Source organism: Botrytis byssoidea, assembly GCF_014898295.1.
Source record: "Botrytis byssoidea strain MUCL 94 chromosome Unknown BBYS_019, whole genome shotgun sequence".
NCBI lineage: Eukaryota > Fungi > Ascomycota > Leotiomycetes > Helotiales > Sclerotiniaceae > Botrytis > Botrytis byssoidea.
Window position 1 is genome coordinate 854586 of NW_024065860.1, and position 14074 is coordinate 868659.

The window sequence follows — 14074 nt, forward strand, 5'->3', positions numbered from 1 at the left end:
TGACAGTGCACAGCATAGTCGAGTCATGATATATAGGGAAAATATATTGCATGAGCTTTGATTCATTCTGGAAAGGTAGTGCAGTCTTTCTATATTGCTCTGTCTATTTGCCGTCCATGTACCCTCCATCCAACAACGCCGGCTCTCTCGGTTTCGTTCAAAATCAAACTCCAAACATATTGCTATTATCGTAATTCGTGCTCGACCTTAGTAGAACGTTCTCTTGTGACTGTAGGGCGTTCTCTTGTATTTGTGGAAGGCTCTCTTGTAATTGAGGAGCGTTCTCTTGTGGGTGTAGGGCGTTCTCTTGTACTTGTAGAGTGTTCTCTTATGCTTATAGAACGTTCTCTTATGGGTGTAGGGCGTCCCTTTGTACTTGTAGAACGTTCTCGTGTGCTTCTAGAACTCTCTCTTGTGGGTGTAGAGCGTTCTCGTGTGCTCGTAGAGCGTTCTCTTGTGCTTGATTCGTACCACTCATTAGTCGACCACTCCACTATCAGTTTCTTTGCATCCTCAGATAAAGCATAATATCCTGGATTGTCTTTCGGAAAGAACATAGCTGGGAAATTATTAGCCCCCAAAACTTCAAGCATTCGTGGAAACTTACTCATATGCGCACTTGCCTCATCGGCGGCCTTGTCGTTGATGGCCTCTCGAAAGAAATCCTTGGCGCTGGTTTTTGGCAGGTTGCAGAATGTTCTCTGATTTCCAATCACACTTCCCACCAAGCTTCCGTCAGCTTTACTCACTGCCTCTTTGCCCAACCTTGTATACAAATTTGCCCAGCCGACCTCTAACTCCTTTCGTAAAGTAACCATCCCAGCTACCCTCTTCTTCAATTCTTCACCCTTCATTAGGCATCCCACGAACTCAAGATGTGATCCTACCCACGACCAGCCTTCCTGAATTTGATCCTTTTTGAAGTACGCAGCTGCACCTCCAGCAGCAATAGCGCCTGCTGCTCCAGCATACATTGCTAACGTTCCCCATTTTTTCCAGGCAGGTGCTTCTGCAGGTGGTGGTGCTGGTAATGCCGCAACTGGTTTCTTTTCCTCTACAGTTTTGTCTACCTCCCTCTCGCCCCATAGTGCACCCGCCAGACTACTCACTTGCGCGAAAGCCGACGTAGCTGCATTGTAATGACCTTCAGCACCGTGCGCAACTACACCTGGTGATATGCCCAAGTAAGGAGTATCGAATGCAAGAACGCCCTGAATATATGGGAACATGAAAGCATTTATTGCATCTGTAGTTTCTTTCGAATCTATCACCTTATCGGATGTGATTGCCAGTGCCGTATCAGCAGCGACGATTCCTCCCATAGAATGACCAATAAGTATCGTGCGGACAGAAGGGTCGACGGTTGGAGAAGGTGTTCCATTTTGTACTTCGATATCGATTACCTTTTCTTGAAGCCTGTGCAAAATCGATTAGCTTTAGGTTTCAATATTAATTCAAGGGGTAACAATACCAATCTCTGAACCTGCTCACACATTCTCCCAGATCTCCTCGAGTTTCGTATTGCGGATATGTGATCGCGCGAACCTTAACTTTTGGGAGGCCATGGCTTACGAGAGCCCGAAGATGTTCAGGAAAGGATCCAAAAGTATCATCTCCTCCTTTAAAGCTGGCTCGAGAATTAGTCTGTGCAATATCAAAAAGAGTGTCTGCATATCTTTCTTACCCGTGAATAAAGCAAAGAAGTATAGTCTTCTTCATATTTGGTCATTGTTGAAGTTGTTGAAGTTGTTCTCCATGGAAACAACTTTGGATTGCAAGAACGGGTGTTAATGCAAACTCGCAATGTGACAGGTTGACAGCGAGCAAGCGGCGGGGCGGGGGTTACAGTATGAATAATCACGGATCATCTTCCAAACAGAGCGGGGAGAGAGCGAGAGCTGGAGAGCCTCAAGATCCGCCACGTCATATTTCACACTTCACACTTTATACTGCCTGGGTAGGTACATATTATAACGATCTCGAACATGATGGTAGAAAAGATATTGCAATACCGGGACACGTACGTACATAGTACTTTGGTAACAGTTCTTTGATTCTATCATGGTTTACCATTTACATTCTGGGTGCAGTAAAGTTACATGCCTCCATGAAAAATAGCTGTCTACATCTAATTCTTGATATTTTTGAAATATGATATGTAACACGTCTCTGAACATGTTGAATGCGTTGTGATAGAAAATCATCTCTTTGCCTGCTGGGGGAAGCATGAGTGACATACCCGTCGAGACCAAGTACTTCAAATCACATCAAAAAGAAGGGCTATTAAATTGCCAGATCTGAATTGGAAAATTATCTTGATGTCAGGACATCTTTTAAAATGCAATCTGGTCGCGTTCATGAGGTATCGGTGTGGTCAAGTTACTTGGAACTATCCTCGTCACGACTTGAAAAACTCACAGTCAATAGTTGAAGAAGATAGAGGATGTCACCAGCTACATACTATTTCTCAACCCAGGGTTGAAGAGCGAGTGAATTCATCTTGAGCGGAGCTGAAGCGAGATTCACTCTCAGAATTGTCACCCAAAAACTTCGGATACCACACCAACCTAGTAATCTCAAGTAGCCCAGGCCCGAAACCTTGACTTCCTCTCTCCCTCTGTTCCTTTACATAAAATCAAACTCTGCAGATCGACAACTCTTCGGACCGACAACTTCGAGATTTGACATAATGGATCAACAAGGTTTGTTTCGGGTTGACGTGGAGTCATTTCAGAAGCTTATTGATGGATTGGACGTTCAGTCGCGCGACGAAGTGACAGGAAGACTTCAGGAGGGAGCTTAACAACGATATCTTGATGTTTGTAAGAAGTTTGAACCTTGGGGACAGGAAGATTTTATACATCTTGTAAGTTTTGCAAACACCAGATTGCAAATGATCAATGTCTATAACTCATCTTATAGTCAAAAATTGCGCCGCCAAACTTCTTTGTTGATATTATCGCCTCTTACAAGTCAAGGTCGAAATTAATGCCACCAACTGAAGACACACTTCGCGTCCACACAGAGCTCAGAACCAAATTAGTTGGTGAGAAGCGAAAGAATATCAAGAAGACATGCAACCTCAATATTGTTCCACCCGAAGTCAGGGAGCAGGTCTTCCGTCTTATTCTCGAGGATTACTTTGAAGAGTTCCCTGAACGTTCACTGTTGGTCTATCAAAACTGGATCATGGGACCCTGTAAAAAGATCAATATATCAGGAAATGCAGGATTACCTCTCAAAGATCTTCCTGCCTTTGAAATCGCTTTGATCCCTGATCAGAAGCTCTATCGAGAGTTCTTTGCTTTAAGGATTAAGCAATGTACACTTGAACTTCGTCCTAGCGTTACATGGAGCCACGTCTATAGTTTCCCTCCCGAAGTTCAAGTTGCCGATCCTCCTGAGGAGATCACGGAGTGGGTGACCGATAGCTCGAAGAGCAGTTTTGAGTATATGGCGTGGGTTTACTTGCAAGAAAAAGAGCTTGGTCTTCATCCCAACATCGGCACTAGTAATCATGATCTGCCTCTACGTGGTTGGGTTTACCATTATCCTTGTCTCTCTGAATTATCTCCAATAATGTTGGATAATGTTCGCAGTATTTACATCATCTTAAGGTTAGTTCTCTTCCCTTCTCATTCCTCTCTTAAAGTCGAGGGCCTATCTTGGAAACGTCAGACCGAGAGACATTCGATATCTAGATTGTCCTCAATCCACCTTTCTACTTCGACATGTCATATTGTGCCTTTTGAATTCACATCCCTTCAAATCTAATAACAATGTAACATTCACAGCATTGATTACCTTCAAACACAGTATATCGGTGCTGAGCGATGGAAAAAACGCTCTGCTCCTACGTTCTCCGTTCTCAGCTGCGTATGTCTATCTCCCATCCCATTTCCTCTCCAACCAGCCAACTAATTTTCCTCACAGAATATGAAACACGCTGCAAACCTCGCCTCCCTCTGTTACATTCTGGGCCATAAACGTCGGGGTTCCGAAAACCCATTCGATCAAGCCGACACCCTCCCTTCTACCACGGTCCTTCCGATTATCCTCCGCTCCCTCAAGAGCTCTCTCGCTGTCGAGCCCAAGCAGAACACTCTAAGCACCAACCCTCATTCTTTGATCCCTGCCCCTCTATCTCAGCTCACAACGTTCAGTATCAAAACTTTCGAAACCAAAACCCCCCCAAGACGTTGTGGAATCAGACACTGCGTAGAAAGCCCTGAAAACCTACGTAAAGGCGCGGAAGTTATAAATAGATTACTGGACATTTCTCCAAAGATATCATATATTGAGATGGTACCTGAAATGGGCCGGCGAGAAATCAATCGGGGATGGGGAGTTAGTTGTTACCAGTTTGTCTGGGCCGCGGGAGACGGTAGAAAACTGTTGATTTATGATAAGGCAGAGAGTGAGCAGTTGAACGGTTGAGCGATACTTTATGGTTTACTGTTGCGGAAGCTTATTACTTTTCACTTCAAAGTTTCTGTTTGCTTTTCACATCAACGAATCGGGTTTCTCCTTATGAGAATTGTCAAGCGTGGCGGGGGTTTACACAAACTGAAGATGTAGGCACAGAATAGATACTATAAAGACCTAATCACAATTATGGCATACAAATTTTACACATTGTCTCGTCACCTAGTGAATGTTTTGTCCGACAAAAAGAAAATGCTACTTCTCCCAAAGAAAGACCAATCTTCAAATTCATCTATCTATTAATGCATACAACAGCTAATCACTAATCCCAAAACCTGTCACTAACATTACACGCTCCCTCTTACACTCATACAACCTTTAAACCACGCACCAATACAGTAATTAAACAACAAACTAAATGAAAAGGCTTTTCCAATTTATGTCTCCCACTTCTCATTCTCCTTCCTCCATCTCAAACCAACCACCATTGCTCATCTCACATCCCTCTCACTGTCTTCAAACCATTACCCGCTAACAACAAGATCATCGACGTACAATCCCGGTGAATCGGTAGCCCCGCTATCACAGTAAGAATGCACGGTCAAAGGAACACTCTGCACTCCATCTCCGACGCTTCCGGGAGCAGTGAAGAAGAGATAGACCATGCTCCAACCAGGGTAAGTGGAGGAGTTGATGAGTGTGGTGAGGGAGGACTGTGTGGGGGTTTGGACTAAAGAGAGGGTTAGAGATTTGTTCGGGGGAAAGTGAGGGAACGGGATGTTAATGAGGACTTACGATAGATGTAACAATTTGATGATGGATTGATGCTGAGGTTATTACTTGCTTTCACGTAACCGGTAAGGAGGTAGTTGGACGAGGGACAAGCGGATACAGTTTGGGTGAGAGTTATGTATGAGGTAGCTGAGGATGATGGGAAGAAAAGTAACTCTCTGGAAAAGGAAGTTCAAGGATTAGTACATGTATCTATCTTTTTGAGGGACGAGGAGGAACTCACAAACTGGTGTATCCGCTATGAGGAACGGCTGCGGTGGTATAACTAGGCGCGTTCGGTCCCGTAGCCACTGCTTCAAAAGGCTCGATACCATTTCCATCTTCGAAGCCACCATTGATCAATTTAGGATGGATAGTGCAGGCTGGAGGTGACACAGTGGTAAATTGTATCACAGTCGTGGTACCGAGGCTAACCACGGTAGTTGGTACTTGAACAGTGGTTATGACGGTCGTTGCAACAGTAGTGGCTTGTGTAAATGTTGACAAAACGGTCGTGGTTTGCCCTCCAACTGTACTGATAACGGTTGTGGTTATTGTGATGGATGAAATTGAGGGTAGAGGTGCGGAAGAGGTCACTGTGTATATGCTTGTCGACGTGGCTGCAGAGGAAGGAAGTGCTGAAGTTATGAATGAGGAAGATGGAAGCGAAGTGTAAGTGGTGGAAGCTGCGGTACTGGGAATTAAGCTCGAAATTGAGGAAAATTCAATTGAAGTACTAGGTTCAGCGGATGTGAGGGAAGTAAATGTAGAACTTTCACTCTGGATAACACTGCTTGGTTCCAAAATTGACGTCGATGACTCTGGAAGGCTTGTCGATTCGGAGGAAACTAGCACAGATGATACAGATATACTGTTTGATACTGTAGGCGTGACATAGGCTGAGGACGATTCTGTAGAGACTTCTGAGACTACCGCGGAAGATTCTACCGAGGTCTGGATTAATGAAGAAGAAGGTTCTGAAATAACAGCACTGCTCGAAGTATAGGTTGGAATTGAAGTTGATCCTTCCGTGATTATCGAAGAAGACTCCAATGTCGTCACAGGATTAACGAGACTGGTTGATACAAGCGAAGGTTCAGAAGAGAATGACGAAAACACCAAGCTTTCTGTAGAAGAAAAGGTCCCCAAGAACGATGAAACGAGCGTGGAAGATTCAATTGAAGAGACAGGACTGGGAGATGTGTAAGTAGCAGCTACGCTGCTGAATGTTGATGTACTGCCTAGAACCTCAGAGCTAATAGAGGCAGATGTGAAGGCGGGAGTCGAGTATACACCACTACTGAGGGGTGCAGAAGAAGAGAAAATAGGACATTCTGAGGCAGTTACAGTAATAGTCTCCTGAGTGGGACATAAAGATAGCGTCGCTTGTCTTTTGCCAAATTCGTAAGCAGTGGAAGATTCAAAGATAGAAAGCGCGACAAGAACAAATCCCTGAGAAACGAACATGATGTCAAAGTTCAACGTTTAGAAATCAGGAAATGACAGACAACGAAAGGCGCGGACAGCTCATGAAAGAACTCCACAAAGGGTTTATGTATATAGTATTGAGCTCATCCTGAGCTGTCATTTGGAATGAGACACATACGCAAGAAATCAATAAAAATCCCTTGATTTTCTTTTCGAAAGGTCTCAAATATTTCATTATTTGGAGCTCAAACAGGCACTTAATGCAAGGAACAAAATATGATATGGTGGAAATATTGAATACAGCGAAACACTATCTTGGTATACGAACACCATATTACCATATGGTTGTAGAGCTACAAACCTGGTGTCGTGCACTTATTGTAACTCTTGTGATTGCGTCCTTTAGATATTGACGGCAGATATCCAAAATAAATCTCCCACTTTAGTCCAATCAACCTACTATGATCCCAATGTGCAAAATTCCATAGGACAATGAAAGACTTGATATTGAAGCATCTACTTTAACTGCCACGTGTTGAGGTACAACCGTATTGACCCAAATTACTTTTGGCGAGTAAAGTTGATTATGAATTTGTCTCAAGTAAGGCAGCCTCACTCTCTCAGAGGAGTCAAACAAGCATAAAATTTCCGAGTTCTGATATTATTGCGGGAAATTGCACCTCCAGGCTCACTGCCTCGGGTGTCGGCGGAGAGCTTCAATGTGACCTATTACATTCAAAATCAAGATCGATTATCTTTGCCACAACTTTACTTTTTTCCCTCAAGCCTCGCACAAATTGTGAACTTTCAGCTTTCCTTACTTCTCAATATCCAACCTTCTATCTTTTTAAACCCTTCCATATTGCATGAACAATAGATATGCCTCGCAATCACAAAGGAAATGGAATTTTTGACTCTTATGGTTTGCCAAAACCTATCATTGAAGTCGTGCAGAGTACTGCCAAAACGACTGCTAGCACAAGTTCAAGCACCAGGCACTTGATCGAGTATTCGGCGATACCGAACCAAACTTCAGGACAAAATGGACATACGTTGAGACAGAGCACGTTGATGCCAAAACTAGCAGATGGCTTGACATATAATATTCCTGAGAGACCTCCATCATTGCAACATATTTCGGCTTTGAAAAGAACGTGCAAATCTATGGCAAAATACTTTGAAGAAAACTCAGTCACATCCTTTTCTCCAGCGGGACGTGTTAATAGTGATGAAGTATACATTAAGAGAAAAGGAAATAGAGTTGTATTCACAGAGCCGATTGCAACTTATAGCAGCAACGGTACAGGCAAAACCTTTGGAATCATCCGTCTCAAAGGTGAAGAGGTAAAATTCAAAGCAGCAAGCGGTTGGGGAAGGAGAGAGCATGACGATTCGTTAAGGGACAACGAATTTTGCTCAGCCGTAAGTTTCCCCAGCTTTGTTAGGACAATCATTCGTGTTCTAGTTGTAAAGAACTAGACCACAAGCAATACCCTTCTTTGTTTCACACAAGGTGATGCTAATCTACCGATTTAACAGCAAGTATTACAATTCTGCAATTACTTAGGCTTCAAACTTCGAAGGAATTGCTGGGACAAGACTGAAATCGGAAGATACGCAGCTTGTCACGTCGAGAAGAAGCTCATACTGATGCTTGTACTGGACTTGATCTACGACCCGGAGACCGGCGATATAGCGATGTATAGATTAGAAGAACTTTGGAAACTGAGACCACCGCTCCAAGCACAAATTTACATCGATAAAGACCCCTGTGAAGGGTGCAGAAACTTTGCTACTATATTGAGGGATTCGACGGGCATCGAATTCGAGATAATTGCTGCAAAAACTTTCGTGGAAGCAGAGTGGGTGAAGGTGGATGGGAAAAAGCAACTCCGGGCCAAGCATACTGCACAAAATGGGCAATCTCAAATAACGAAGTACTCAAAGTCCAAGACAAATAGGCCAGGGAAGACGGTAGACTACACCATACCTGAGGTTTTCCCATCTTGGAAAAGCAAATCTGAAGGGAAGCGGAAGAGATTGCTGGACGATTACGATGACGGATATGGTGATAATGAATGCATCTTCAATTCCAATGATTTGCAACCAAAAGCCAAAAGATCATACGGTCACCCTCGAACTGACGATCAAATCAACAAATCGAAGTCATCTACCCTTCATTTGAGGAAGCCAACGCCAACTCATAGCGTGCAGAAAGATTTCGCCAGCAACATGCACTCGCCTTCAGCTAAACAACGAAGCACAAAAGTGGATCTAACGTCCACGAAACCTAGCCTGCCTTTGAGTTCGACAAAATATGCCAAAGTGCCTCCACCACGAGATAGAGTGGTGGACCACTGCTCTATGTCAGTTAAGAGTGGCAGGCTGCACGGCCATGCTGTACCTTCTGCGCGATCACGAGCAATAGCGGAGCTTCAGCGGGCAGAAAGAAGTCGACTTTCCAAGCCTGTAGATCACAACTTGCCAAGCTGTCGCAATGCGCCATCCATACCTTCACCCGCCGGAGAAGATGTTTCCACAGCATCTGATGATTTGGATTCCATGAGCTTGAGAAGTTCGAGAACAGTTTCACCCGAGAGATCTACAGATTCTTTACCTACCCCAAAAATAACGCCTCCCACAAGAAATGCAAGAGATTCACCCTCAAAAAGATTAAAAACAGCGGAGCCTGTCACCCCGTCAAGATCTACCCGGAGCTCACGTAAACATAACCTGAGCAAAGCTGCAACTTGTAGCTCATTATCATCAAAGCAAGTCACTTCCAGGAGCATTGATTTGACCACTCCCGAGCCATCGCCATTGCTAATGATTAAACAATATAAATATACACCACCTTCCAAATCTAGCAAACATCGCTCAGAGAAGAAGGTCGCTTCTATTCCATTCAGGCTCTCCTATAACCTCGATTGAATTTTGATTTCAATCTTCATCCTTTGTCAAACATCAAGGTACTTAATGTATAGTAGATTTTTCGTATATGTATATACAATACATCTAAATATGTTAGTTTAGATGAGAGGCGTGGTTGTCCAAGGTATCAGATACAATAGATGTCAGCGCCTATTGTCTTTATCTTTCCCCCCGAATGTAGGAACTATCATTTTGCTTTGTTTGTAAAATACTGAACCGGATATTTGATAATTCGAGCTGATTCGTGAAGGTTGATTGTAAATCGTTGAGATGGGTAACAAAGGACGATCTGAGACCATCCATTCTGATTTGACCTACTTCTTATGATTTTAGAGTATCGAGTTGGCATCAAGGGGTATACTCCTAGGCGCAGTAGATAGTCTTCAGTCAGGCTGGGTACCAAGTCCTTTCTGGCTTGCATGCATATGTACTCGCATACATCCTGGACTCAAAGGAAGAAGTGATGGACTACTGGTAAACAAGCTACATACACTTGTTATCTGCCATAATTCGTGCTAGTTGCATCCACAACCTGCTCTTGATGATGTTCCTTTGGCTCACTAGCGTCGAGGGCCTTTTCGCTTCGCTCTAACATACACCTACCTACTAAACGACCACGCCGAGCACGCGTAGTTTAAAGAATGGAAGTTGACGTTGGTGATCATCGCAGTTCCAATTCAATATACTTGTAATGCAGTCCGTGAGATATACTAGTACTAATACGAAGTAGATTGGTACTCGATCGGAATGTACATACCTAGTGCTCATCAATAGCATTTCATTGCATGAGACATAAAATGAGATCTTGGTGTTGTTCAACATATTTTTCGTGTAAGCTGGTAATCTGAGCAGCATACTCACACTCCACAAGATGTAAGTACTGTGCTCGTAGAACAAGTAGCTGGAATCTACAGCTGAAGAGATTTAGCCAATGGAGACAAAGGATTTTAACACGAGCCCCAAAAAGAGAAATCAATGGGGAAAGGACCACCAAGCTCCATATCAAATTGTCAATCAATCAATCCATACCTATCCATAATACTGGCTGAGTCACGTAATCTCTAATCGCAATCGCACAAAATAACCGCACGCCTTGAGAAAAATGTGTACACCACCAGTACAAAGTACACACATTGAAAAACCTTATTAGGAGCACTGGAAAAAACAAGGAGATCCCGCCAGAGTCAGCGACGGATTGTCAGACACCGTCTCCCGAGAAGAGCCACGTTCCTGTCTGTCTCATCTGCCATCTGCCATATACCAATTTCCCTCTATTGCCCGAAAAAGGAGCATCGATCACTCATTCGAGCACAGCTTCCACAGAGCAGCGTGACAACGTTATTGGCTATGAGTACTTTGACTACATCCAGCAAGTAATTTCCCGATAGGACTTTGCTTTTTTGTCTGACCCCAAAACACATTTGGGGGTTAATACAAGAATGGCAGCTTTCTTGTTGCTGCTATCGCTATCGTTATGTTCATTATTTCCTTTCATTCTTGCTTTACCAGGTAACAGCGTCTCGCCGTTGTTAGACTCCTTTAGCAAACTAATTTTACCAATACAGGCTGTCGCAGCCAGTGCAAGCCGAGTTTATACCAATACAGTCCAGGGAAAGTTGAGCAGTCGGGATATGGTGCAAATTGCTCTTCTGTGTAGTGTATTTCCTGCTTTCTGGTATCTGCGAAATGGAAGGAAGAGCAAGGCTTACAATGACACGAAATCACTCAATGGGAGTGCCCATGGAACCATTCCTAGACAGAGTATGGATATCAATGGTGAGCTCTGTCGCAACGCTCACTCTTTCCGCAAAATATGAAATTCCTGGGAAAGATTACTGATTCATTGGATTTGTAGATTCCGAAGTTGTCGACCCAGGACTTTTAAAGAAACATTCTGAGATAAAATCCTACACCACGAGTCGTTTCACATATCCCTCACTACGAATCTTTTTCAGCAGACATGCTCAAGCCGACAAGCTGCCTACAAAACCTGCCCCACTACCTTTACTAGTTTTCATCCACGGTCTGGGGGGTTCAGTTGCGCAATTTAACCCTCTATTAACAAGCCTTGTGAATTTGGCATCATGTCTTTCAATCGACTTACCAGGCTGCGGCCTTTCTGCATTCGACCCAAAACTACCTTGGGATGCTTATACTGTGGACGCTCTTGCAGAGCTTGTGGGGAGAGTCATTGAGGACTATAGAGAGAAAGATACAAAGCAGGGTGTAGTTTTGATTGGACATAGCTTGGGCTGCTCTATAGCCGCTTTGCTTGCATCTACAACGTCGCCACAATCAATTGCGCTATCAGAGAACGTCATGGGACTTATTGTAAGGAATCAAATCATATGTAAGGTATATTGTGGCTTACTAATAAAAGATTTAGGCAATCTGCCCTCGTGCGGAACCCCCTAGCGAAGATGAGGTTAGTAAGTTTAAGAAGCTACTTTTGATACCGAATGTGGTTTTTGACCTTTGGCGAAACTGGGATCGCCGAGGTGGCCCTGAAAGTGCTAGTGTGCATAGATTTGTTGGCCCTTCAGCAGATGATGAAACCAAAAGGCTTCAAGAACGATTCAATAGCCAGAGTAAAACCGCAGTATGGAGGAGAATGGCAGCTGGCACTTTGCCCGTTTATGAAAACCACATTGCGAAAGGTGGACTTGCGGGCAGAGATGTCTGGAAGGGGCTGGATATGCCTGTCTTCCTTGTTGCGGGGGCAGCTGATGATATCACAAAGCCTGGTGAGATTGAAAAGATCGCTCAATTTCTTGGAAAGTCTCACCCGGTCCAAATTGACCCCAGCGACAAAAGTGAGCCTATACTTGATGCAGCTGCGCCTGTTGATATGTCTGAGAAGAACAAATCTATGAGCAATGGTACCAATCCCTCAACTGAAGACCTACTTGTCGAAGAAACCCTCGATACCGCTGTGGAATCGCTAGAAGACCCATCGACACCGGATGATTTTGATAGAATTGAAAACATCCCTCCGCAACCTCTTAGACCGAAGCGGGTCCTAAAAACGACAATCATTCCAGCCCCCGCTTCGCATGCTTTGCTCTATATGCCATCCACCGTGAGGACCCTTGCAGGTCTTATATCTGATTTTCTTTGTACCCAAATGTCACCTCGTTTATCCTTGGGTTGGCAACTACAATTCCTCTCTACTTCCGGCAAATGGGATGTGAAGAATTTAGCAAAGTGGCAAGCAGTGGCGCCTGTTTCAGAGCCTATCGCGGGTGTATTTCGTGCCATGAAAACTTTGAGAGAGGTAGATGATAGTCATTGTCCAGAGGTCTTTGTGAAAGATTGGGGCGAGCAGATCAAGGATATTGTGGATATTAGCCACGAAAGTCCGGTATACGATCCACGAGGTCTTGAGAATGGCGGAATACGATACCACAAATTCCCGACGGTATCTAAAATTCCACCCACATCTGACGAGGTTGTCACCTTCATCAATTTAATCGATCGGCTAAGAGATGAGCAGGCGGCGAGAAAGGAAAAGGAAGGGGCTGTGGGTGAGTGGTTTGTGGGGGTACACTGTCACTATGGCTTCAACAGAACTGGATATTTCATTGTATGTTATCTGGTGGAAAGGTGTGGGTATGGAGTTCAAGGGGCGATTGATGAATTCGCTAAGAGAAGACCGAAGGGCATTAAACATGCTCACTTTATGGACCAGCTATTTGTTAGGTACTGCGTGGGGTTGAAAAGAGCGCCCACACTCTAAAGGTACAATGGTTGGTAAAGATGCATTGCATTGATTTTGGGTGCATCAAACCAGATGCTGTAAGACGGGAGCTAGGAGTCTTGAATTGTATTGATAAGGCTGGGGAACAGGAATCGCATTTTTTATTATTGTAAATACCTAGTACGGTTACGATCCGAGGTTTCACGCAGTCAGGTGGACGGACTTTCATTACCCTAAAGTCACTGTATGGGAGAAGTTCCCTATTTATCAAACAGCATAAGTTTTTCCTCTAATTTGCGCTCAAACAGATGGCAAAGGCGGAACGACAGGAATTCTAGATATGCAACAGAGGCACGAACTTTTGATTCCTCATATTAAAAAGCTACAAGTCATCTGCGTGCAGGACTACGGTGTCACGAGGATTAGCGATCACGGACTAACATATTGTATGCAGTGTTATCTTACACAGCTTCGGTGGAAACAACATGGCACGATTACTTCATCGTATCTTTTCAGCTGTCTGTAAGATGAGCGATGCGGTGGAATGATGAGAGTGGGGGCTGAGGACTGGGCTGAGGTTATAGTTGTGTTGCGCGAGGTTGATGGGGGATTCATGTTCGATGCCGGTGACGATGCAGTTCCCGAGAGAGCCCCGTACCAATGGTGGATATTATTGAAGAAGTGGATGGAAGACTAGTTCAGACTTTGAAAAGACGCTTAGCAGGAAGCGTCAACAAGGGGGGGGGGTATTATCTTAAGAGCTGAGGGGAAACAAAGCCAACAAAGAGGAATCATTCTTTGGGTCGGTAAGAAGATACATGT

At 44.1% G+C, this 14074-nt stretch overlaps 5 protein-coding genes across 5 annotated transcripts; 3 read left to right on the top strand and 2 right to left on the bottom strand.

Moving 5' to 3' along the window:
• Nucleotides 1-185: 185 nt before the first annotated feature.
• On the bottom strand, nt 186-1719 carry EAE97_008920 (uncharacterized protein; the record flags this gene model as incomplete). Its single annotated transcript, XM_038879435.1, has 4 exons — nt 186-559; nt 608-1416; nt 1472-1627; nt 1685-1719. The coding sequence occupies 4 exons, from the start codon at nt 1717-1719 to the stop codon at nt 186-188; spliced, it is 1374 nt and encodes a 457-aa protein (XP_038729946.1).
• A 646-nt stretch (nt 1720-2365) lies between these two features.
• On the top strand, nt 2366-4617 carry EAE97_008921 (uncharacterized protein). Its single transcript, XM_038879436.1, has 3 exons — nt 2366-3617; nt 3795-3876; nt 3934-4617. Exons 1-3 carry the CDS (start codon nt 2989-2991, stop codon nt 4435-4437), a joined length of 1215 nt encoding a protein of 404 aa, XP_038729947.1. The 5' UTR covers nt 2366-2988; the 3' UTR covers nt 4438-4617.
• A 161-nt stretch (nt 4618-4778) lies between these two features.
• EAE97_008922 (uncharacterized protein) lies at nt 4779-6663 on the bottom strand (the record flags this gene model as incomplete). Its single annotated transcript, XM_038879437.1, has 3 exons — nt 4779-5155; nt 5221-5375; nt 5441-6663. The coding sequence occupies 3 exons, from the start codon at nt 6661-6663 to the stop codon at nt 4950-4952; spliced, it is 1584 nt and encodes a 527-aa protein (XP_038729948.1). The 3' UTR covers nt 4779-4949.
• Nucleotides 6664-7503: 840 nt separating this feature from the next.
• On the top strand, nt 7504-9555 carry EAE97_008923 (uncharacterized protein; the record flags this gene model as incomplete). The annotated part of the gene is made up of 2 exons (XM_038879438.1): nt 7504-8046; nt 8164-9555. 2 exons carry the CDS (start codon nt 7504-7506, stop codon nt 9553-9555), a joined length of 1935 nt encoding a protein of 644 aa, XP_038729949.1.
• Nucleotides 9556-10994: 1439 nt separating this feature from the next.
• EAE97_008924 (uncharacterized protein) lies at nt 10995-13291 on the top strand (the record flags this gene model as incomplete). The annotated part of the gene is made up of 3 exons (XM_038879439.1): nt 10995-11331; nt 11411-11886; nt 11942-13291. 3 exons carry the CDS (start codon nt 10995-10997, stop codon nt 13289-13291), a joined length of 2163 nt encoding a protein of 720 aa, XP_038729950.1.
• Between the last annotated feature and the right edge of the window lie 783 nt (nt 13292-14074).